Raw genomic sequence first — 26,940 nt, 5'->3', positions numbered from 1 at the left:
TAAGAGATTAAAGACAATAGTAAAATAGAAAAATTATAACTATATGTAATAAACCTACGTGAATGGCTTTAGGACCATTGTTAAGTAAAATAAGGGTTACCTGAACACAAACACTGCAATTTCACACTGGATCTGAGATGGTTACTAATTGTCTAATGGGTAGGCAAATACTGTATGGTATATCCATGGGTGGGCAAAAGTAGGTTTACAGTTGTGAGTACATGAAACACAGTTGATTCTGTTATTATTAATTACTGTATTTTCCATATGAACAACTGTAAACCTACTTTTGCCAAACCCTATACACAGTGTAGATGTGTTTGACCAAGGAATGATGCACATTATGGGCAGGATAGAGCATGATAGCTTGAGATTTTATCACAATACTTAGAACAATTTGAAATTTAAAACTTAGGTATTATTTCTAGAATTTTTCATTTAATATTTTTGGATTATAATTGACCACAGGAAACTGAAACTGTGCAAACCAAAATCATGGATAAAGGGGTTCTTGCGGTGTTGTCTTTGGCAGCTTTTAAAGAGTATGGTAGAGCTGAGTTGTAACAGAGCTCATATATTCTTGCATTCTCCTTGCCTCGCAGTTATTGCTCTGTACACTGTGAGTCCCAGAGATGCCACATGCCTAGACAGTATTTCAAATGCTGTTTATCCCCATAATGCAGTGTATTGTTTTGTTTTATTACTAGTGCATTCTCATCCTGTCAAAGCAAGAAAAGTGGACTTCAAATGTGCTTTTATGGCACAGTGGGGTAGGAATTATTTTGTCTCAAATAAAAAAGCAAAGCATTGAATTTGCCCTGTAGGTATGCTACAAGAATACTATATACATCCACATTACTAGACTGTAAGCACTCATTATAACATTCCCACTGACAGCAAAGCAACTGTCAGAAAAATTGGGAAATTTAAAACAGTATCAGCAGAATTTCCTCCTCACAAAAATTAATGAAAATGAGGCTTTAACCAAAGTAAATTTCTGCACAGCTCTTTGTTAGTCAAAAGAAAGCCATTTTCCAATGGTGATTCTGTTTCATGTTCAATTGCGGCAGCTAAAGAAATATGTCTAGAAAAAATAAACAAGTTTAAAATTATTAGCCTTTGCTGAGAACAGTTTCAGTGTTGAAGATATTGGGAGCAACATCAGCACTCAATTAAAAAACAATGCATATGATTTTAGTGGTTTTCCTTGGCTCTTGATGAGTCAGTGGATATTACCAATATGGTTTTGTTGTTAATTTGAAGAATCTGGTGGAGTGGCTGAAGAACATGTCTCTATGATAGTGTGTGGAACAATTATAGGTGATATTTTAGTTTAATCATAGTATAATGTTTTTAAGAGAATACTAATTAACTACAGCCTGAAATGGAATTGGCTAAGTTGTGCTAAAACTTTTGTTGGTAAATATGTATGGAAAAGAAAAGGCTTAGTTGATCAAATTCATAAAATTTGTGAGGTATTCAGAGCTTATGATTATTGATTGCATTATTTATCACCATGTACTTTGTGGAAAATACTTGAATCTGTGGTGTTTTATTGAACCAATTGGTGCCACAGTGAGCTTATTTACTCTCATGGAGTTAACTGTTACCAATCTATGAATTTTTGTCAGAAATAGAATATCTTGATTTTTTCCCTACTATACAGCAATTGGATGGCTTCACAATGACAATTTGTGATGTTTTTGAGCTTGAGGTGAGATATTAAATAAGAAAAATACTTAATCACTATTATCATGCCCTGAATGGCTCTGTAAATTAATTTTTGTTATAGCCTAGATAATGTTATTAAATTCAACCTAAAATTACAAAGTGAAATAGTACTTATACGGCACCAGTAACTAGAGGTTAAGTGCACAGATTTTGTGTACTAGTGGGGTCCATGGGCCTGGCCTGTGGGAAAGGGCCAAAACTGGCTTCCCAATATTTCCCCAGAAAGGCCAGGATTGAGAGAGGGTGCAGGCTAGGTTGAGAAACTCTTATCGGGCCGGAGAGGGACACTGGAGGTTGGCCAGCCAGGGAGAGACTGTGCGGGGGAGGGCTTCAGGACATAGCTGGCCTGTCTCGCTCAGTCCCTATAGGCCCGGACCCCATAGCAAGCTAAATTACTGGTTGGAGCATCTTCCCCCTTGGGGTCAGTGCACCTCATAGTGTGCAGTTGAGTGGCCTTAGCATATCATTAGCATATTAGGCTTTGGTTGGTTGAACAGACGACCAGACACTTAGCATATTAGGCTTTTTTATATAGGATAGTCGTTTTTATGACTATTAACACATGTCTAGCCACTTTATAGTTTTTCTTCTTTCAAAAGTTAAAAGAAAATGAGCCTTAAATGGTTTGGCTCAGTGGATAAAGCGTTGGCCTGCAGACTGAAAGATCCCGGGTTTAATTCTGGTCAAGGGCACATGCCTGGGTTGTGGGTTCAACCTTAGTGGGGAACATACAGGAGGCAACCAATCAATGATTCTCTCTCATCATTGATGTTTCTCCCTCTCCCTTTCTGAAATCAATAAAAATACATTTAAAATTAAAAAAAAATAAGAAATAAGACCTTCATTCCCACACAAAATTTCAGCAGATACGGTTTTTGAGCCCAAAATACAATTCCAGAAAGTTTTAGGCCTCATTTTCATTACAAAAGGAAATTTCCATATTTCAAAATTCAATTAACTGCAGTTGAATTGGAAGTGATTCATTTGCCATATAATGATATACTAGAAGGAAATATCAAAAGAAGAATTTAGCAGAATTGTGCAAATCTTTGCCAAGTTATGAATATGCTAAATTAAAAGCACATGTTTGTTCATTGATAGCCATATTTGGTGGTACTGATGTTCTTGAAAAACATTTTTAATTTATGTCATACGGATCATCATTAACAGATCAACAGTTGCAATAAATTTTCATGATAGGAGTCTCTAACTTTTGAACCCAATTAAATAAAGTTATCCTCAATAAAGAAATTTAATTCTTCTCATTAGACCTATTATTTAAAAATTTGCTACTAAACTATTATATTTTTTATTTTTCAATAAAATACTTTGGAGATTTACTTTTTTTTCTTTTTATATAAGTACCCGCATAATGTTCTCAAATTTGCTCTCTTGGCCTGCAAACCCTAAAGTCTTCATTTTCTGGCACTTAATATGCATTTTGCTAACCTCTCCTAAGTACTCACAGAAAGAGGGAGATGATTTCCCAAGGAACTCATCCTCAAAAAAAAAAAAAAAAATTTAATATCTTTGTGGTACAATAATAAAGTTAGGAAAAGTAGAAATAAATGTTTAATGTCATATACAATGAACTTAAAGTTTTTGTAATACTGTATAAATAAATTTATGAATGAGTTCCCTAAGTGCCTACTAAAATTACCTACTTCAAAACTAATACTAAGAACAGCAATCATGCTTTCCTGAACTTGTACATGAAATCTCTGGCAATTGTATAGAGACTAACAATTGTTCTGAACCAATAGTGTAGTTTAAAATTTTTTTGCCTGAATCTCAGCCTTAATTTTTCAGATAATAAACCTTTTAGCTGATTTGAGTTATCTTTTCCTGGAAACGATTTTATTCTTGAGTAAGTGTTAATTCCCTTTACACCCTGTCTTGTTTGGAGGGAATTTAAAGGGCAGTAGAACTAGATATTATTTTAAGTTATTGTCAGATTCTAGGGTCCTCTAAAGAGTTCAAACAACATTTTATGGGGAATCTACAATAAAATATATAAAGATTTATTAATATTACAGTCTAGGGCAACTTGGAAGATCAGGCATCTGAGCTTGACCTTAAGGGATGGCTAGAATTTAAGTTTCAGAGTTTTGTATTTGTGAGAGCAATCCATGTGGAGTGAGGTGTAATGTAAGTAAGGAAAGCAGGAAGCAGGCAGTGATGGTTTGGTGGGAGCTGGAGCTGGATGGGTACTTTGGGGCTAGAATATTCAGCTAAGAGGAATGGGCTTTACTGACAAATATTTCTTTTTCTTTATTGTTCTCAGAGGGAGGGAGAGGGAGAAAGATAGAAACATCAAAGATGAGAGAGAATCATTGATTGGCTGCTTCCTGCACACCCCCTACCGGGGATCGAGCCTGCAATCCAGGCACGTTGCCCCCAGCCGGAATCGATCCCAGGACCATTCAGTCCGCAGGCTCATGCTCTATCCACCAAGCCAAGCCAGCCAGGGCTACTGACAAATATTTCTAAGCTTGTCATAGTGTTGCACACTCAGAGATACTTAGTTTCCAGTCTTTCATTTCCTGAACATTTTAATTTGTGTAAATGCCTGTTTTTCTGATTATGATGAGTAATTTGCGTGCAGAAATTTTTCACACATTTGTTCTACTAGGTGAATAACTGAAAATCATTGCTCAGTCTTTTGAAATAGACTGATGGCATATATAGGGTCTTCCAAAATACCTTTTCCTCAATAGTGATAATAGGATTATTTATCTTTTAAGTCTTCAAATTGGGGAATATCAGCTGGCATTTCCTTGGTGAAGATGGCCTTTATAGTATTCATTCTTATAGTGTTTGTAATCTTGGATTGCTTAAACAATATAATCTAATGGGCGGTTTGAGGGTTTCCTTTTAAGCACTTAATATATGATTATAGGTCTAGAAAAACTAGGTAAGTTATTAATATTAAATAGCCTTTATATTTTTACCTTAGGTATCTTAATGCAATTCAGACCATGTGTCCACATATTCTTCGCTATTTAACTACAGCAGTCATAACAAACAAAGATGTTCGAAAACGCCGGCAGGTGCTAAAAGATCTAGTCAAAGTTATTCAACAGGTAAAAACTTAGATCTCTATTGATTTTTTTTTTTTAATATGCCTGAACTTTAGGTTTAGCCATTCCCCCCCCCCCCCCCCCCCCAAGTACTATTCTTCTTAAGGTAAAGACATTTTAAAAATAGGAGGAAAGGATACATGGAGAAGAGCCCAGGAATCCAAGTGGATATTTACTATCTTTAAGCTCAAGATATACTTAAGCCTGATGTGGTATGAATGATACTGTTCTCTGCTAGGTGGATATTTAATATACACTGTATATTAATGTTTCTCTTATTGCAAAGAGTGAAAGATCTGGAGCCTAGAACTGTTTGTTGGGAGGTCACTGTCTGTATAATTCCAGAGTAATGGCCTTTACATTGAATACAGTAATAGTTTCCAAGTTGTTAAAAGCTGTGGCTCTACTTGTTCATGTAGTGAGCTTCTCAGCAATCACTGGGTTAGAAAAGAATCTAAATATTTATTTGATATAAGAATAAATTAAATTTAAAAATACAATTTCCCCTTCAGTAGGGTATAAATATTGTTATCCTTGGGTAAGTTCATCACTGTTTATTAAGGAATACTTTTGGCTCCAGAGGAATTTGAAAGCTTTTGGAATGGTTCTAGGATGAGAATTTAGAGAACTTAGAACTTGGTCTGGAAAGCATTAAAAGCTAAAGGTATGGCCTGGAACCAGGATACAAGCAATTGCTTTGAGAAGATAAATACTAGGTAATTTGCTGGAAATTAATGGGAACGGAGGAGAAAATAGGAAGATTGGGATAGCCTAGGGGCAATCTACCAAACAATGTTGAATTAGATCCAGTTTGACCTTTGACTTTATTTTACAGGAGTCTTACACATATAAAGACCCAATTACAGAGTTTGTTGAATGTTTATATGTTAACTTTGACTTTGATGGGGCTCAGAAAAAGCTGAGAGAATGTGAATCTGTAAGTATGAATTTTTACTTATAAATTAATAGCATTCTTAAATTTTTATATATTATAATAATTAACCTTATAGTGTTTTATTAAAGTAATTCTATCAGGAATGTATATTAATCTTAAAGTGGCATATTTTTTTTAGAAATGTTCTGGGATAAAAAAACATTTTTAATGTTGTTGCCATGTGTGTATCCTTTTAGTTAGGACAGCTTGTTAAACATTGGGTGTATTATAAATTCACATGTCTTATCCTGAATAAGTAAATATGTGAAATATTTAATATCTGTGGGCAAGGTTGTTTGGAATTGCATATCACAACTATGATTCCTAATTTGTTTTGTAAGTAGGCCTATTTTTAGAAATTTCACATTTGATATATTTAACATTTGCTATAAATCATTCAAGCTAAAAGTGTGATTTTTATAACCACACTGTCTTCTCTTGGTTATTGGAAACTAAAGTACCTTCAGAGCAAGTGAAAGAGTTAGGTTTATGTGTATGTTGTTTTTTCTTTTAATTGTTAGTTTTGAAGGTTTAACAAATTAAACTAAGAATTTACCTATTAAATGCATTTACCAAATCCACAAATTACTATATGTCAATTTCATTTTTGAACCCAAATATTAGCACAAAAATATGTTGAAGGACTAAGATTCCTATAAAAAAAAGAGAAAATTATCATGTAAATATACCTTCCGAGGTGATTTTCAAACTTAGGACAAAATTTAAATTATAATCTAGTGTAATATGTGTTCATATAGTCATCAATATTATTAACATCATATGGCATTATTAAATATTTGTATATATCTGTTATATTAAGTATCTAGGGCTTGCTAAGACAGAAGAGAACTTGGTTGCTATTAAAATGTTCTCTTCATTATGATATGACCCTTGAATTTTTTTCCGTTTTAGATTTACTATCTATTTACTATCATAAAAATATGCTTATCTTTGCTTCACTCATAACGATTTGAAATAACTGGAAAAGATACGCTATCTGTAGGGCATTTATGTAGGATAATGGACAACACAAAACTAATTTGTCATATATTGTTCAAATCATCACTGGGACAAGGAAACATTGCAGTTCTTTATGTCTTTTTCTCATAGCATTTACTTGTTTAACTTATATTATTAGCAGCTTAGTATAGTGTGATAGAAAGTGTTGTGTAGAACTTGTGATCATAGATGAGAGAATTCTAGTGAAATGGAACAAGGACTAACACACACAATGTTGTTCATTAAATTTTTAATTTTTTTTTCTTTTTCATTTTATACACAGGTGCTTGTAAATGACTTCTTCTTGGTGGCTTGTCTTGAGGATTTTATTGAAAATGCTCGTCTCTTCATATTTGAGACGTTTTGTCGCATCCACCAGTGTATCAGCATTAAGTAAGAACATCCTGATTTAATTTGTATTTTATACTTTTAAATCTCTATAAATTTCCATTTATTGTAAAGTACACTTAATAGGATTCTATTTCCTTTTGCTTTAAAAGAAAAAGGATACAGTCTGATAGAGGTTTATTAAAAACTAACTTTTGTTTGAATTCTGGGTTTAGAGACTCAAAACTATCTTTAGCTTCTGCTTTGGCACAACGTGATTTTTTAAAATGATAAGTTCAAGGCAATGTTATTTATCAGTTACTTTTTTAAAAGACTACTATTAGGAAGAAAAGAGAAGAATATAGTTTTAGAGTGGTTTTCAGCAGTTCAAATAAGGATTTAGCTCTTAGTAAATCGGAAATATTCTTGAAAGACTACATTTGGTAATCATTTCAGTTAATTGAGTTTGTTTTATTTGATTATATATTTGAATTCTTATATAGTAAACTCCAATGACATCTTAAAATGTTGAAACATGGAAAAAATTATGGTGAATTTTAGTTGAAATGTTCTCTATTGTGTGAGAAAAGTATTGGGGAGGGAGAATGTGAAACTTACATAACCTATTAGAAACTAATTTTATGTATTAGAACTTGAAAAATAATCAGTGCCCTTTGGCCACAGATGAAGTCAAACAGTAGATTCTCCACAATATTTTAAAACTTACTACTTTAATGTTTGCCTCTTGGGAATTGTGTGTAGACCAAAGTTTTTCTTTTAGTGACTTTTGTTTTTGCTAAGGCATCCATACTTGCTTGCCTAATTTTAGTGGGTTGTCATTGAAGTGGTTATTCAGCGCTACAAATATAGTGTGATCATGGGGCTTTTCCTATGGAAATTGAAGCTTTGACTTCAGGTTTTTTAGTATTGTACTGTAACTAGCATATCTATACTTAAAAAAAAAAATCTGATTCTCTTAAAGAATAGTTGTACATTCTAATATGTTGTGGTTGAGATATGTGGGACTCTGCTGGACAATAAATAGATCCCAGAATGCTAGTGTTGCTTTTTTTTTTTCCCCCTGCTTTTTAAAAAAAGATTTATAATTAGATTTGTGAAAGAGGGATGCTAATATTTTTATTCCCCTTGTTGAAATTTCCCCATATTTAATTAGAATTTGATCACTTGGATGTTTGGGGTTTTTTGGTTTTTTTAAAGCAGATTTTTTTTTTTTATATGTCTTTAGCACCCACTATATTAACTTTGTACAGTGTAGATACTCATAAATATTGAATGAATACATTTCTTTCCTTAGTATTAGTGAGTTCATATTTTTGTCCATAACACAATACTTTGAGAGTACCATGAATAAGAATCTTTTTTTTCCAGTTTTAGTTCTTTTTATTAACTCTGGGGCTTTGTATTCATTATTGTGCTGCTTATAATTCAGTTTACTATCCTTACCAGTAAAGTTGATAACAGTATTTGTCCTATCTACTCATTTGAGATATGTAGCTCAAATAAAATAATATAATGGGACTGATTCAATAAACTTTATGTGACACTATCATTACCTAAGAATTTTTCTAAAAAATATATTTTGCTTGATTTCAGGAGGAAGAGAGAGATAAAAACATCAATGATGAGAGGGAAGCATTGATTGGCTGCCTCCTGCACGCCCCACACTGGGGATCAAGCCTGCAACACGGGCCTGTGCCCTGACTGAGAATTGAATCGTGACCTCCTGGTTCATAGGTTGACACTCAGCCATGCTGTCCAGACTCGGTGTCGTTTTTTATTTTTTATTATTTTATTTATGTATGTATTTATTTTATTTTAATCCTCACCCGAGGATATTTTTTCTGTTGATTTTTAGAGGGTGTGGAAGGGAGGGAGAAGGAGAGGGGAGAGAGAGAAGCATCCATGTGAGAGAGACAGTCTGGTTGCCTGCTGCACTCTCCCCAGACGGGAGCAGAGATCAAACCTGCAACCGAGGTATGTGCCTTTGACTGGGAATCAAGCCCAGACCCTTTGGTTGGCAGGCCCACACTCTTAACTACTGAGAAAACTGCCCAGGCTAGTTTTTTGTGGTTTTCATTTTATTTTTTAATTACGGTTGGCAATGAATATTATATTAGTTTCAGGTGTGCAGCATAGTGATTAGAAATGTATATACCTTATGAAGTGATCACTCTGACAAATCTAGTGCCTGCACAGCACCATACCTAGTTACTATATTACTGGCTATATTTTTCTATGCTGTACTTTACATTCCTGTGACTATTTCATAACTGTCAAATTGTACTTCTTAACCTCTTCACCTTTTACACCCGTTCCCACAACCCCCAGCCTGTCTGGTAACTACCAATTTCTTCTTTGTGTCTGAGTTTGTTACATTTTGGTTCCTTTTTTTTCTTTTTCTTCTTCTTAGATTGCATATATAAGTGAAATCATACAATATTTGTCTTTCTCTGTATTATTTCACTTAACATAATGACCCTCCAGGTCCACCCATGTTGTTGCAAATGTTAAGATTTTATTTTTTTATGGCCAAATTCTATACTGTTGTATATAACCACATTTCTATTCATTCATCTGTTGGAATCTTTGGTTGCTTCCATATCTTGGCTATCATAAATAATGCTGCAGGAATATAGGCATGCACATAGGTTTTTGTGTTTTGGATTTCTTTGGATAAATACCAGGAATTAAGATGACTGGGTTATATGATTATTTAATTTTTGAGGGCCCTCCATGCTGTTTTCTGCAGTGGCTGCACTAATCTGCATTCCCACCAACAGTGCACAAGGGTTTCTTTTTCTCCACATCCTTCCCAGCATTTATTTGTTGATCTATTAATGATAGCTGTTCTGACAGGTATGAGGTGATATATATCTCATTGTGGTTTTAATTTTTATTTCCATGGTGATTAGTGGTGCTGATTGTCTTTTTGTATGTCCTCTTTGGAGAAATGGCTATTTAGGTTTTCTACCTATTTTTTAGTCGAATTGTTTGGGGGTTTGGTGTTTGAGTTTCTTATATATTTGGGATATTAAACCTTTAATTGGAGGTATTATTGGGATATACCTTCTCTCATTCAATAATTTTTCTTGTTTAAGGTCCAGAAATCTTTTTTTTCTTTCAGTGATAATATTTTCTTTTTATTTGGGTTGTTTAAACATTTTTGGCTAAGTTATGAATCTGTTTACCATAAAATATGCAACAACGTATGTCAAAAAAGATTACTGTGGTGGGATTTAATCTAGTATAGCTGAATAGTTTATTAGATATGGTGTGTCTCTGAAATTTAAAAGCTGTTCTAGAATAATTCTTGGACCCGTTTTCAATTGTAGATAAAAACAAAAGTATGGAAGTAATAATTTGAACGTGTGTGATAAACATGTTGGCACATACATTAATATAATTTCCCTATAGAGGTTAGTTTTGACTTTTCACAAAATATTTGCCAACTGCTTTTGCATTTCCTTGAAGTCATTTCTTCTTTGCTTATTTTATTAACATTTTTTAATCTTAATATGTTTTTTAAAGTTGTTACTACCAAATAGCAATTTATATTCATAATTATACTTCCTAATATTAGGGAGAAATTGAAAGATACACTTGTATATGCAGATAAAATAGTTTCAAAAGTCATTATTGCATTTCTTCATTAACTATAAAATAATTATTTTTTTACTAATGAGATGTTGGAAAAATGAAAATTTTCAGTTGTCACACAACAGTTATCATTTCTCAAATTTCTTTCTCCTCATTATACTATATTAGTAAAGTTTTGGTAATATTATAATTAAAATTGTTTTTTCTTGAAATATTGATGTTTCTGTCTTCCTCTCCCTTCCTCTCTCTCTCAAATCAATAAAAAGCATACTTTAAAAAGGGGATTTATATATAACATTTAAATGCCTATTCTACTACGTATATACAAGGTTGAGATATTTAGTGTAATCTAAATAATTTGGAAGTTATTTTTGTTTAAAATCTATCCGTATTGAATTAGATAATATTTCTCAGAAATTCTGCATTTTGATATGTGTTATTTAGCTATTGATAAACAGAATTTTAAATAATACAAGATAAGTATGGCATAAAATAGTTTGTCAACTTTTTGCTTTTTAAGCTTTAATAGGATATTACATTTTTATTTTTAAATCTTTACTTTATTGTTACATTCCACAACAAGATCACATGGCATTGAAAAATGTAGACATAAAGCTCCAACTTCACTATTATTGCCCATTTGAGGTAAAAGAAAGAAAAGGAAGATGGAGTAGAGATGACAAAGAACCAGATAATATCTCAAGTGATAGAGGGTGGGACCAGTCGGATGCATACTGGTGATGCATGTTAGAATACTGATACAAAATCTTTACTGAAGAGAGCCAAGTTGGTGGCATAGTTAAACGCCAGTACTCACCGCTTCCCACAACCACATCAAAATTACAGAACAACCATCATTCAGAAGTGCCTGAAAGCTGGCTGAATGAAAGTCTACAACTAGAGAAGTAAAAATGAAAGCACAGTGAGACTAGTAGGAGGGTTGGAGGCATGGAACAGGCTGGTCCAGCACACACGTGTGGCATTTCTTTAATCGGGAGGAATATCTCCAAGGCCTCCCATCAGAAGTAGGGGGTCCCAGTCCCATACCAGACTCAGCATAGGGTTCCAGAGATTGGAAGAGAAGTCCCCATAAATTTAGGCTATAAAAACCAGCAGGGATTGTGGCTGAGTGACATGGAAGCTGCTGGAGTCCCAAGTATTCTTCAAGTGCCCTCACACAAACTTTCACGGTCCCAACTCCTCTGAGCTCCAGTGCCAGATGACAGCTTTAGGGGAAGCCAGGGACATACAGGATGAACTGGACAGTCTGGCATCAAGGAAGGAACTTGGGGGCAGTTTGCTCCCAGACAGGGGTGCTCACAGGGGTCATTTCCTGTTCTGATATCTTCCCCATTGCAGAGCTGACTGGCAGCTTTATTTGACTTTCCATCAGTGTGGTCTACACTGTTCACACCACCCACCGTGGCGATTCCCTGAGACCCTGTTTCATCCAATTGTACTCCCACCTAAGCTGTTTGTAGCTGCTTTTCCATATGAATGGCCTGTCCTGGTTCAGCCTTCAGACTTTGCCAAAATATCTTACACAAGTAGCAGCCAGTGTCAGCATGCCCCACTCCTATCAATAAGTAAGAGACCCAAGACCTAGCACTAGCACTGACCTGCCTTACCTCACAGCTGGGCCTCACCTGGGCACTTCCTAGCACAATACATACTGATACAAAATCTTTACTGAAGAGATCAGCCATTTGTAGACTTCTCTGAAGCTCCTGCTGAGTGGCTCAGGCAGGGGCTGGCTTTGTACCTGCCGGTAGGTCCCAGAGCCAGTGACCTGGTGGACAGCTCAGACCAGACCAGATTATAACTCTATATATCCACAAGCAACGCACTCAAGGGACAGACTCAGTGAACATCAAAGCCCCACTGAAGGAAGACCTGCTCCATGGGAATGTCACCTGCATAGCCATTGTAGACAACACTGGTCCTCACAGGCAGTTGACCTGAAGGCCAATTCTTTCCGGTGACACCAGTCAAGGCTCAACTACAATAAGACTGTGCACATAGCCCACATGGGCAAAGTACACCTAGAGTGCCCAGTTCAGGTGACTGGAGAGGCTGTGGCACTGGGCCATACAGAACAGTTATTGTACATGGCCCTTCTACCAATTCCAGGAGACAAAACGGCTCTACCTAACATAGAAACAATTACAGGGAAACAGCCATTTATGAGAAGGTAACCCATGAACACCTAAAAATCTGTTTGCAGAGTGTGGGTCAAAGACTATGTGCTTAAAGCTAAGTTTTTATACTCAATGTGTTTTTTTTTACTTTTTTGTTTTAATTAGTATGTTGGCAGATAAGCTGAACATGACTCCAGAAGAAGCAGAAAGGTGGATTGTCAATTTGATTAGAAATGCAAGACTGGATGCCAAGATTGATTCCAAATTAGTGAGTATTAAGCTAACTGTCCACTTAACTACAATAGATAGCAGTTGCTGGTTACTTTATACTTTTTCCTGAATATTCATTAGGACACTTAATTCTATCAAGAATTTATTTTGTTTTAATGTATAATAGTTCTTTGAATGCAACAGCAACTTATTCACTTTTGGGGGTAAATATTGTCATCTCTCTGGTACATAAAAATTATGGGAAACAGTTACTTAATTTTGTCATGTCATGCTTGTGACATACCTGGGAAATGGTTATTAATATTACAGGATCAATTTTCCTTTGTCTTATTTTAGGGTCATGTGGTTATGGGTAACAATGCAGTCTCACCCTATCAGCAAGTGATTGAAAAGACCAAAAGCCTTTCATTTAGAAGTCAGATGTTGGCCATGAATATTGAGAAGAAACTTAATCAGAATAGTAGGTCAGAGGTAAGAACCACACATTTTTGTTTTGTATAGGACTTAGCAATAATGTAACATAATTGTTAAATGGACTTACTTTGAGAACATCGTAATATCAGTTGTATCTGATTTTGCATTTCTGTTTGTTGCGGGTATGAACATTTTGTTTAAGAAATTACTAAGTGGAAAAGAATTTTTCTTAGATGTATTACATGCATTTGTTAGGGAAAGTTAAAAAAAAATTAAGTTTCCTTTTACTCTTCCTGCGTGACTTCATTTCCTCAGGGTTTTCAACACATAATTTTAATAGTAGAAGGTTATAAGTCATATGTATACCCCTCTTTTAAGTGCTTGAAATTTATTTTTTTTAAATCTAAAGAAACTTCTGTAAAATGTTGATTTTATTATCTGTTAATCTTTTAAAATTTGATTTTATCAGATTTAACTTTGTAAAAAAATATATTCCCCTTTTTGATAGAGATCCTACATATTAGACATTAAAACAACTTGCATGGCTTTGAATTTTGGCATTCTAAACCACTTTTAACTCTAGCCATTGTGTTTATGTGTCAGTGGAGAGTGGGAAGTTTTTAGGAAGCAGCTTTGGAACATTCAAGGAGCTCAGTTAGTTGAAGTTTAGTAACAGGTTTGTGTCCTTAGAAGTCCTTAAAAAGAGAAGGATGAATTAGGATATTATTGTCAATGCCTATTCCAACCAAGTGTATAGAATAACTGAGCTTGAAAAATATCTTTTATGTAACAGATTTTTTGTATGATTTGGGATCAATTTGATTGTATAATATTGTTGATATTGTCATTGTTATACTTCATAATTAATTGGTCAAAAATATCACATGGTATTTCGATATATTTTGTTCTAAGTGGAACATCTGACATTTAACAATTGCAAAGGTTGTTAAAATCTTAGGAAGTGCTTTGGCAGGAATAGTGCGAAAAGGAAATGCTAGTATCACTTTTTCTAAATTTTTTCAAAAATTGCTTCCTTTTTTAATCTTTCTTTTTTTATATTTTAGGCTCCTAACTGGGCAACTCAAGACTCTGGCTTCTACTGAAGAACTGTAAAGAAAAACAAAGCTATAAAGTGAAGATAATAAAGCCACTGTATAAAGGGTGGCATACATTGCAGAAACAACATATTGAGTATACATTTCGGAGAATTTGAATAAAATTGGCTGTGTTTTATTATCTTGTGAACTTCCTTGTGTATACAAGAATATGTGTTTCTTAATGTTTTATTTTGAAACAATTGTAGATTCACAGGAAGTTGCAAAACCATTACAAAGAGAGCCCCTGTAACCTAAACCTAGTTTCCCCCAATATTTTCCATTTATGTTATAATATCAACCAGGGTAGGATAGGATAGGATAGCATAGCATAGCATAGCATAGCATAGCATAGCATAGCATAGCATAGCATTAGTATAGTATAGTATAGTATATCATATCATAATATCAACCAGGATACTGATATTTGTGCAAAGTGTGTGCATAGCTCAAACATTGTGAAGATCTCTTTCACGCTACCTCTTTGTAGTCACACGTACATGCTAATTCCTGGCAACCACTAATTTGTTCTCAATCTATAATTTCGTCATTACAAGAATATTACAGAAATGGAGTTGTACAATGTCACCTTTGAGATTAGCTTTCTTACTCATCATAATGCCCTTGAAATCTATTCAAGCTGTCAGACACATCAGTAGTTTGTTCCTTTGTATTACTAAATTGTATTCCCTGGTATTGATGTACCACATTGTTTAACCATGTGTCTGTTGAAGGGTATTTGGGGGCTGTGACATATAAAGCTACTGTTTCTTAAAGTGGCTACCTAGTCATTCACTGAGCAGCTACAAAGACCAACTAGGCCAAAGCCGGTTTGGCTCAGTGGATAGAGCCTCGGCCTGCGGACTGAAAGGTCTCAGGTTCGATTCCAGTCGAGGGCATGTGCCTTGGTTGCTGGCACATCCCCGATACTGGGTGTGCAGGAGGCAGCTGGTGGATATTTCTCTCATTGATGTTTCTAACTCTCCCTCTCCCTTCCTCTCTGTAAAAAAAGCAATAAAATATATATATTTTTAAAAAGACTAAATAGTAAAAGTTGAATTTTTTAAAATCCTCGCTGAGGTTATGTTTCTGTTTATTTGAGAGAGAGAGAGGGAGACATCAGTGTGAGTGAAAAGCATAAATCAGCTGCCCCCTGTATGTGCTCCAACTGGGGATCAAACATGCAACCTAGACATGTGCCCTGGAAAAGAATTGAACCTGCAACTTCTGGTGTATGAAATGACCTTCCAAAATAGCCACCTGGCCAAGACACAAGCTGAGTTTTATAAATGCCTCCTTGAATATTTTAAACAATGCACACAGTTTATTGCAAGCCTAAGGTATTTAACATCTACCTGATAAAAGAATAACATGCTAATTGACCATACCTTTGAGACGCCCACCAGCCAATAAATATGGGTTAATTTGCATACTCTGGGAGTGGGGCAGGAGGCTTGCATTGTCATGAGGTAGTCATAGTGACGATGCAGGCATGGAATAAAGGCACTGCCAGCAGCCAGGGGAAGGAAGGCCCATTCTCACATGAATCTTTATGCATCGGGCCTCTAGTGTGATTATAATGTCCTGGTTGAGTCTCCTTTACACATAAGTGGTTTGATTTTTCTCTTTGTTGAATTAAAACCCAGTCCCATAACAAATTTGTTTCTGCTTTCAAGGCATGGTATGGAGATAAAAGATATATGGATATTATTTTATTTGACATCTGATTCCTCAACATTCAGTTAAGTTTAGAGAATACAGGTTTGATTTGGCCCAGGTGATGTGGTTTCAGACCTCTGGTTTGCAGTGTAGTTCTCAACTGTAGTCCAAAGCTAAAGCTAATGGGAGGATTACTGGTCAAGGTAAGCCAAATGCGACTTTTTTATACATCTCTAACCAGTATTGTGAAAACCCCAGTGTAGAGGATCATTTGTAGTACAAAATGGTCAGTAACTACTTGGAAACAAATCCTTCATGTGTAGGATCTAATTCCATGGATCAAAAGTATAGATATATAAGAAATAGATCTATAGTTACATAAAACTATATAAAATTGCATATATTACTCAGGATATGTAGAAATGGGATGAATGTTAAAATGCCCGTTTCCTCTATCAGTGACCCAAGGGCAAAAAGTTCTAAAAGACATCATTAATCCTCACTTTTTATCTTAAGATTATATATAGCTCAACCAAGCTACATTAATAGCAAAGATTTCTACATGATAATAGTAGTTAAAAGCAAGTCCAACAGTTATTTAATATGCCTTAGTGAACTAGTAAAAATCACAGGAGTGATAGGAAGGTAATATTCTTTACTGTGGTAGGCATTTTCACATCTATATATCTAAACAACCCTAAGGAATCAAGCATTTGAGTACCTGGAAAACTGAAATTTTTGTGCTAATATTTGTATACTAATGAGAAAGCATACTCAGATGATTACTTAAGGTCATATCTAGTTAATGTTTAAGCATGGAATTGGAAATGCCTTTTCAGTTTTATCACACTGCCCCTCACATAAATTCTTCAGCACTAAATTTACAATAGGTGAAGGGATATCTGTTTACTAAGTTGTAAATGAGGATCTTGATCCACAAAACTAAGTCTATTAGTATTTACCATTGGATACTAGTTGCTTCACACACATACAAAAATAAAGAACACCAAAGTATTGAAACAAAACTGATGACTATCTTATTGTTTTTCTTTTTATGCTCAGCTCCTTTTAGGTTTTCCATTATATGCATAATTAATGTTTGCTCCTTCTACCACTTTGTGCTTTTCACATACTGCTGGTCTTTGAAAGATAATGCAGTATGACTTACTAGTATCAATCAGAAAAAAAACTAAACTAATGGCCAGCCCTAGCCAGGTGTCTCAGTTGGGGCTACATCGTGTACCAAAAGATAACTGGTTCAAATCCCAATCAGGCATATACCTGGGTTGCAGGTTCGATCCCCGGTCCAGCTCATATGGAAGGCAACCGATTGATATTTCTCACATCAGTGTTTCTTGCCGTTTCTGAAATCAATAGGATCATATTTTTGGGTGAGGATTACAAAAACAAAGAATAGCCATTTTTACATGTTGCCAACATTTTGTTCATCAGTAATAGGCATTTTTAAAGTTTGATAACAGGTAAACTGTCCCAGTAAAATGTAGAGAGCATAGATTATTTTCTTTTGCGTGTGTGTGTGTTTTCCCCATTACATAGTGAGAACCCAAGTGACAGCAGCTTTTTATAGGTCTGGGACACATCCAAGAAGAGTTCATGAACATTACATTAAAGAGTTGTCTCTCTTTAAAAAGATTTTATGCATTCACAAGCATTTGTGATTATGTTTTTTAAAATGGGAGATATACAAAAGAATGAAAAAATAAAACCAATACCTATTTACTCAGTTCCTCCTGCCTGCTACTGGCTTAAGAAATAGAATGGTCCTAGTGCTTTAGAAGAGCTTGTGGGCCTCTCACTAATCTTATTTTCCTCTTTTCCCCTGGAAGTAACCACTACCATGATTTTTGTGTTAATTCTTTCACTCGTATTTGTGGTTTTTTCCGATATATGTATTCCTAAAAAAATGTTCGGTTTTGCATGTTTTTGACATGTATTTAGTTGAATTCGTACTTGATATGCTGCCTTGCTTTTCTAGACACTGAGATTCATCCATGTTGACTTATTCATGTTGGTGTATTTGGCTTTAGTTAATTCTTTTTCACTTCTTCATAGTCTGACTTATACCATAATTTATTTAAGTGTTTATGAATACGGTGTTTTTATCTTCTTGCTTGTCTGGAATTTTAGGAACCAGTCTGATTGTCATGTTTCTGTTAACTAGAGAGATAAATTTATTTTTTCTTTTTATGATGACTAACATATGGGTTATTTCTATCATCATGAGTTTTCTACTTTTCCAATTTGGATTTTTACCCCTTATGGTTCCATTTTTCTCTCCAACTAGTTAGGCATCTAAACATTGTATTTTTATTCTTATAGAGGTCACTCTATAAATTTCAACGTGTATTTTAAAGTCTTAAAATTAATATCTCTGTCAATAATATGAGGAAGGCTGTTACTGCTATCATCTTCCTAGACAGTTATTTTTCCCCCCCCATAATCTGTCCTTTATATTGCAACCTTAATATTTTGACATTTTGTATAATTTTTTTCTTGTTTATTCCTTTTGTCATTAGACTTTTTTTTCTCAGGTTACTTTTAGGATTTTCTTTTCATTGTTGTTCTGCAGTGTCACTACAATATATATGTAAGTGAATTTTCAAAAAATGAATACTGTTTGTAAGTCACTGGACCTTCTATGTCCAAAAATATCTAGAAAATTATTTCTTTGGATATTTCTTTTTGGTTCTCAGATTTTTGAGTTTCTATTCCAGAAAAACCTTATTCCTTGTCATATGTTTGTTATCTCTGTCATCTGTGCTGCATTTCATTTAGGGTAATTCCTTGATATCTGTCTTCTAGTTCATTAAAGATCTCTTCTACTGTGTCTTAATTTGCTGTTAACTGTCCATTGAATTTCTTATTTTGTTTTTTTAATAAACCTTTATTGTTCAGATTATTATTATACTTGTTCCTCTTCCCTCCCCCCCCCCCCATAACTCCCCTCCACCTGGTTCCCACTCCTCCCTCTGCTCTTACCCACCCCCCACTGTCCTCATCGGTAGGTGTACGATTTTTGTCCAGTCTCTTCCCACACCCCCCACATCCCTTTCCCCCCAAGGATTATCAATGCACTCCCGTTCTGTGCCCCTGATTCTATTATATTCACCAGTTTATTCTGTTCATCAGACTTTTTATTCACTTGATTTTTAGATTCACTTGTTGATATGTATTTGTTGTTCATAATTTTTATCTTTACCTTTTTCTTCTTCCTCTTCTGAAAGAATACCTTTCAGGATTTTATATAATACTGGTTTGGTGGTGGTGAACTCCTTCAGCTTTTCTTATCTGTGAAGCTCTTCATCTGACCTTCAATTCTGAATGATAGCTTTGCTGGGTAGAGTAATCTTGGTTGTAGTTTTTTGCTATTCATCATTGAAACTTTTAATATATATATATATATATATATATATATATATATATATATATGTATATAAAGTTTCAGTGTGCACTTGTATTCTTTAAACTTATTTTATATTTTGTGCTTTGAATCTATCCTGCAACATTCTTGCCCAAATTATTAACCATCACTGTACAATAGCTTTTGAATTATTCTCTTTTTAACTATTCTTGATTCCTAATTCTCACCTATTTTCCATACAACAGAGTTAATCTTTTCAAGTTTAAATTTTACCATTTTTTCTCCCATTTAAAATCTTTAGATGGCTTTTCATTATGCTTAGCTTAAAGACTAAAGACTAAATTCTCAACATAGTTCTCATTACCTATTATCGGCTTGTAGCATCAGCTTCATTTTATGCCAATCTAGGGCTCCAATGATCTCTTAGTCCTTTAAAACAGTGGCTTTAAGCTATTTTGACTGCTACAGAGTAAGAAAAATGTTTTGCATCATGACCCAATACTATAAAAATAAATACATTCAACTGTTACAAAGTTTGTAAAACAATACTCACCCTTACTTTATGTGGTGATATCTATTTTTTATTCTATGTAATTGTAATACCATTAATTGGTATCGATCCACATTTGAAAATTGCCTTAAAGAGCCACAATCCATCCTCTGATATTTACAATGCTGTTTCCACTACCTGAGGATTAATTTTTTTCCCCCTTTAATCCCACTTCCCATGTATAAACTAGCACTTCTAATTTATGTTATTTATACTCCAGAACTCAACTCAGTTACCAAGGAAATCTTGACATTTTCTTCCTGAAGGAAAAGTTGTCCTTACCTCTAGACAGGGCTACATTCCTCTATTACAGTGTCAGTCTCTCTTGTATTATTTACCCCACTTGTAATTGCATTGTTAATTTTATAATTAGTTGACTAATGTTTGTCCTAGACTGTCATCTTCATTTGTTTATGAATGACATCTGGTCTGTTTATTATTGAATTCCTAATGCCTGGATCATATTAGATTAAATCATTGAATAAATGAATCTTGTTCAAAATGGTATAATGGAAAAAAAAACATGGACTTGAAGGGGAAAGGTTGATAAGTAAATGTACTTGTCCAAAAACCTTAATTTTCATCCTGTTATGATCAGATGATCTTGGACAAAATTATGTGTTTCTTATTCTCTGATTCCAAATCTGTCTAATGGCAATATTAACTGTTTTGTGTGCCTGGCTTCTTGAGATTAGACACAAGCAAAAAGCTGCCACAGTCCTTCTCTTCATGAGTTCACAGTTGATGTCTGAGATGCAGACACGCAAACATAATACAAGTACTATTGTATGTGAAAACAGACTTATAAGTATGAAGTACTGTTATAATGGTTAGGTCATTTGAATATTTGTTAAAAACGTGTTACGGCAATTTATGAAAAGTTTCAAACTTTATCTTTCTCTTGGTCTTGGCTCTTTCTTGGTAATGCAAGTAAAAACAGAGAGAGGCAGGTACATATACCAATGATTTCAGATGTTTTTCTTCCTTTTTACTTTCAGTGGTCAGGAAAACAGCTGGAAGTTATACAAAATTATTGACTCAATTCACAATATTTTGAACTTGTGTTGTTTGCCAGCCTACTGTGGATCCAATGAACGGGAGTGCATTGATAATCCTTGAGGGGAAAGGGATGTGGGGGGTGTGGGAAGAGACTGGACAAAAATCGTACATGTACCGATGAGGACAGTGGGGGGTGGGTAAGAGCAGAGGGAGGAGTGGGAACCAGGTGGAGGGGAGTTATGGGGGGGGGGGGAGGGAAGAGGAACAAGTATAATAATAATCTGAACAATAAAGGTTTATTAAAAAAACAAAATAAGAAATTTAATTTTTAATTAAATATGACCACTCTTGTTTTCCAGCTGGTGGACGTATAGACACAGTAGTCAAATACCCTCAAGCATCTTGCAGAAGTCAGTTGGGAAGCAAACCCTTTGGTTCTAGGGCTACTGTTAACACAGGAGCAATTGAAATCCTAAATCAGATTTACCTCAGCCGTAAATGTCAGTAAAATACTTAGCAGTCAAGACCATCAGTAAGGAAAGTAATCAAGGTCAGGGCCAAACTGCTAGAGTGAAATGTTTAAAACTTCCAATGAGTCATTAATTAGAAAATAGGCTGCTGTTAAACTGTTTGTGTGTTTTCCATGCATAATTTACTCTGCTGCATTTTTAATTCTCTCAGAGATCAAACAATCCCCTGGAAAAGTGTTAACGTCCTGGAGAGGTAGCACAAACACTGCTAGATTTTGTTAACTTTTCATCTCATGAATTTAGTAAACTGTTTGACTGTTAGAATCTGTAAGAAATAACATTAAGGCCATTTCCTATTTTGGTTCTAAAATTGTGACTCTCGTTCTGACTTCCATTTAGTCTGATGCGATTGGAAGAACAGTGCCAGATTGATTAATTTTGTTTTTAAGTGTTGTGAAGACAATTGAGCCATGAGAAGAAGTTGACATTTTGAACTGGCAAACAGCTTGGGCACTTAGGCACAATTCCAGGTAAATAAGCTAAGTATACTTAGCTGTGTATATGTGCAATTGCTTAAAGGTATACATCCAAGATCCCATGTTATCAGTGCTAGGCAGCAGCTGATCTGCAGAATGACAGGGGAAGAAAGACTGGATCACAGAAAGACACTCTTACTCAGGACTTGAAACCTGGCAGCTTTCCTAGGGGAATAAAATACCGTTGGATTGCATTTATTTGTGGACATTTTTTTCTTGCCTTCTGCATTGCCCTTTAAGAGCAGAAACCATGATTGGTTCATTTTTGTACTCCCCAAACAGTAGGCATGATTGTCGATACTAAGAGATAGCCACTCTCATTACCCATTTGTTCATTCGGGTCCACAGGTGATGCTTGGGAAATAGTAAAAGCAGCAGTTTAGCAAAAAGGGCATTGCCATGATTCTCTCTGGCTTCCTCTACTAGGGAGTTTGCAGCTTCTCACTTCGTTTTAAAGACAAATGGTCTGCGTAGAGGAAGCACATGATTAGCTGTCTTTGTTCAGTTGGCTAATCAGGTCAGAGCTGTTGGTCCATCTGTGAATACACCAGTTAGTGTTTCACCATTCCTAGCCACAGATTTGCACCTTGAACCTTTGCCAGCCGTTTCCTAAGTGCATGCCTTTGGATGTGAGGGAGACCAACAAAAGAGTGCACATAGATCAGCTTAAAATCATCACCGCTGTTCAAAACAAAACAGCTTAAAGCATGAATGCCATAATGGCAGGCCAGGAGCTTTAAGTTTGTGTATCAAAGGTAAGCACGGTGGTGCCGTAGGTATTGCTGTCACTATAAACACTACACTGATAGGGACTAAACTTAAGAAGCTGTTTTGAGTATTGGAACTTTTGTTATTTTACTTTAAAAAAAATTTCTTAGGGTGTTAGAATAACCAGCCCTAGAAAATATTGGGTGGGGGTGAGTAGTCAAGTTGATTCAGAAATGGTCCAGAGCTTTTACATAATCAGCATGATTTATGTTTTCATAGAGGACACAATTACAGAACATTATTGGTTCTCTAACTTGGGGACTTTGTTCTTTGAAAACTTGTGGTAGTTAAATGAGGTTTCACTAACAATCAGTAATAATGCCTCTTTTTTTGCTTAGCATTTCCACTTTTCCTTAACATTCACCTGCAATTATTTACATCATTTTAAGTGAGTCTCAGAACAATCTTATAAGTTGGACATGACTGTTCAGGTTTACCACTGGATCATCCAGCAACCCTTTCTTATCTGAATATCAATGTGACTTAAGGAATTCTAGGAACAACAGTTGACTAAAAAAGTATATAATATCCCATACTGACAAAATTATTTCTTTTAGAAGCTGCTTCATTCTCTTAGAAGACAGAATGAACATTTAGGTGAAACAGCATTAATCAAGTTAAAAGAAAATTACCAAAACAGATTGCTCCCTTCTAGAGCATCTGAGAAAAAAGGTGAAAAAACTTTTCCTTTGGCATCTCTGGATATTTGAATAGAAAGCAAGGAAGAACTGTAGCTTTCTTTTTTCTTTCTTTTTTTCTTTTTTTTTTTTTTTCAGCTAAATTATCCTAAGAACACTCTTCTCCAACATAGGAATTCCAGTGGAATAAGAGATGGTAACACAAGATGCACCAGGAGACTCGAGGTTTTGTGTTTTTGAAACTTATATTCTACTATAATGACTAAATTGTAGAGAAGCAAAACTAATGTGTGTGTGTGTTTTCTTAAATTTATCCAATGTTTTTCTGGTTCTGTCTTCTAGGAGCAGACAAACTTCTTTTGTGTTTTGTTTGTTTGCTTGTTTATTTTTAAAAGTTCACTCTTAAATTTTATAAAACAATATAAGACAAGGAAAATTAAAGTTACACTACATTGGGACAATGTATTTCCTCAAAATAGAAATGCCGAAGGCATATAAAGATCTAAAATGGTATGCAGTGCTCCCCCCCCCCCCCATTATTTATTTAAATTGGTAAGACTTTTTTGTCTCTCAACATTTAATTTCACTATAAACAAAAGTGAAGTAACTACAATGATTGTTATCAACTGAATACTAGATGAGGGCTCAGTATTTAAAAGAACATAGAGCTCTTCTTATAAACTTGCTTTTGATTTTAATTCAAGAATAATTATGCTGGGTTCTTATGTCTGACTGGACAAAAAAACATGTGGTTGTGTGTTTTGGCATGTGTTCTTCCAGATTTTTCAGTGATAGTTATGATAACCAACAAAGGGAATTTAGATTGAAAGACTTTTCTGTAGGAGATTCTAATCATCACCCTAAGAATAATTCCAACACCTATTAGTTACTTTTACTTGGAGACTAATGTATATATGCATGCCAGTGACTCTAAGAGGTAGACAACAAGCGACATGGCATTCCAAAGAATAAAGTTTTGGAATAGATACCTGCACAGTACCAGCCCCACTGCTGTTACTAGAAGAAAATTTGGGTAAGTAAAAATGAAATCAGTAAAAATACGGTGTGTTTATATTTGTTTCATGTTTATAGTTTTACCCTGAGAGCAGAATTAAAATTGTAAACCATAGCTTTAATGTATATTATTACCCTAAAGGAAAATAATGTATGTACATGCGCACACATATCACGGCATGTGCGCATGCACACACACATAGAAAAGTCTAAATTTTTAGTATCTAACAGAGATGTGGGTGTTGTGCAATCAACAAAACACTGTTGTGCAATAATTAAGGAATTTTTAAACTGAAGATTAAATTGGAATGTTGTTATAAACATAAGGGAAATGGACAACATTTTTCCTTGTATCAAAAGAAAGCTCATTTCTAAAAATAAGCACCCTCTTTGTGATGACCCTTTAAAATAGTTTTAAGTCATTCCATTCACAGATGAGCTTTGAGTCCACAGCACTTTGCTGTAAGTGGCTTGCTCTTTGATCCTGCAGCCTTTAATCAGGTGTATATCCAGAAGAAAGCATTGACTTGGCAATATCACCAGCCAGACTCTGCATCTCTGAAAGCGAATTGAACATGGCATGACTAAAACATGCTGCTGGGTCCTGAAAGGTTTTCTTTGGTGTATGAATCTAAGGAATTATTGATTGGTTAAAGCTATTTTCCATTACTAAATTTTACCTTATCAAACTGAGGCAAACATGGACCTTCCTTAAGTTACTAAAGTAAAAAGCTTGATTTTTTGAAAAAGAAAGTGTTTTTGTTTTCTCCCATGTTTCACTTTACTTTCCCAGAAATGACAATGGAATAAAAGGATTGAGAATGTTACCTTGTCTTTTAAGTGTTGTTATTGACCATCAGTGGTCAATTCCTTTGTAATGTGAAATTGATTTAGTGTAATCTAAATGACCTTTTTTTTTTTGTACTTAGAGTGTCTTGGATAATGCTTTCACAACTGCAAAGGGTTATCCTCATTTTATTCCACTTCTCCACTCAAATCCATATTTCGTATCACTTCTGATTCTGTCCTTTAGACACAAGACCATTATTTTCTTTAAAATATATATATATATTTTATTGATTTCAGAGAGGAAGGAAAATGGAGAGATAGAGAGAAAAATCAATGATGAGAGAGAATCATTGATCCGTTGCCTCCTGCACACCCTCTACTAGGGATCAAGCCCTCAGCCTAGGCATGCACTCCTGATCAGAATCCAACTTGGGACCCTTCAGTCCAAAGCTGACGCTCTATCCACTGAGCCAAACCAGCCAGGATTAATACTATCTTTTTCTTCCTTTTAACTCCCACTATTTAATCAATATCTCCTCCTAATAATTAATAACTTAGTAATTAAGAACTAGGCTTGAATTTTTTGCCAGTTGCAAATTTTGTGCTCTTGGACAAGTTACTTAACCTCTGTTTTGAAGGATTAAATGAAACAGTTCACATGAAGCAGTTAGCATAGGGCCTGCACTCAATACATACTAGCTATCACTTTTCCCCTCCTCACCCTTCCCTTCTTGTCCCCCTAGGACTCCTTTCCCCACCCTCCTCTTTCTTTCTCTCCTCCTGACCTTCTTTTTTCCCCTCCTCCTTGAGTGAGTGCTAAACAATAAAATGATCCTTTCAAACTGCCTCCTTTTCTCCAGGAATCAGACACTCACCATTTCCCCCCTGGAATACTGAATTTGTTAATTGGCATGCCATATCTTATTTATCTCTGTCCTTCACATTAAAAATAGTTTTTAAAAAGTTATAAATTCAAATACCTATCAATTTGAATTTATAAGTTTTTTAAAACTATTTTTTATTGATTTTTAGAGAGAAGAAGGGAGAGAAACATCAATGTGAGAGCATTGGCCACCTCCCTCAGGCACCTGGGATTGAACCCACAACCTGGGCAGTGCCCTGACCAGGAACAAGCGACATTTTGGTACACAAGACAACACCAACCAACTGAGCCATACCAGCCAGTGTGATTTTTAAATCCAATCATACATTTGGTATTGGGAAATGAAATATGGAAAAAAAAAACAAAAACAGTTAATAACTATTATGATTTTGTTTTCTGATCATATTCTGTCTTCATTTAGACTTATTTTGAAGATTTTTAATGACTTTGAGAATGTACATAAACTCTTTTACTTGAAAAGAGCTTATCATGTGCTAGGTACTATAATTTAAGTGCTATATATACATTATCCTATTTAATTCACAATAACCTATGCAATATGTCCTATTTTACAGAGAAGGAAACAGTTATGCTTAAGGTTATATAGTTATAAATAATAGAGAAGGATTTGAACCCAGATGGTATAATTCCAGAACCTTTGCTTCTAAACATTAGTCTGTATTGCC

At 34.8% G+C, this 26,940-nt stretch overlaps 1 protein-coding gene across 2 annotated transcripts in view; it reads left to right on the top strand.

Annotated features, from left to right (window-relative positions):
• Positions 1–14,592, top strand: part of EIF3E (eukaryotic translation initiation factor 3 subunit E) — a 36,136-nt gene extending 21,544 nt beyond the window's left edge. For both annotated transcript variants that reach the window (XM_036436788.2, XM_036436787.2), the window contains 6 exons: positions 4,688–4,814; positions 5,647–5,748; positions 7,028–7,137; positions 12,993–13,095; positions 13,395–13,529; positions 14,537–14,592. In XM_036436788.2, the coding sequence (XP_036292681.1) occupies positions 4,688–4,814; positions 5,647–5,748; positions 7,028–7,137; positions 12,993–13,095; positions 13,395–13,529; positions 14,537–14,575 (616 nt within the window). In that variant the 3' untranslated portion in view covers positions 14,576–14,592. The remainder of the gene's footprint in view (positions 1–4,687; positions 4,815–5,646; positions 5,749–7,027; positions 7,138–12,992; positions 13,096–13,394; positions 13,530–14,536) is intronic.
• Positions 14,593–26,940: the final 12,348 nt, after the last annotated feature.

This window comes from Pipistrellus kuhlii, unplaced genomic scaffold (genome assembly GCF_014108245.1).
Source record: "Pipistrellus kuhlii isolate mPipKuh1 unplaced genomic scaffold, mPipKuh1.p scaffold_m20_p_14, whole genome shotgun sequence".
Lineage (NCBI taxonomy): Eukaryota > Metazoa > Chordata > Mammalia > Chiroptera > Vespertilionidae > Pipistrellus > Pipistrellus kuhlii.
This window is presented reverse-complemented; position numbering and strand designations above follow the sequence as displayed.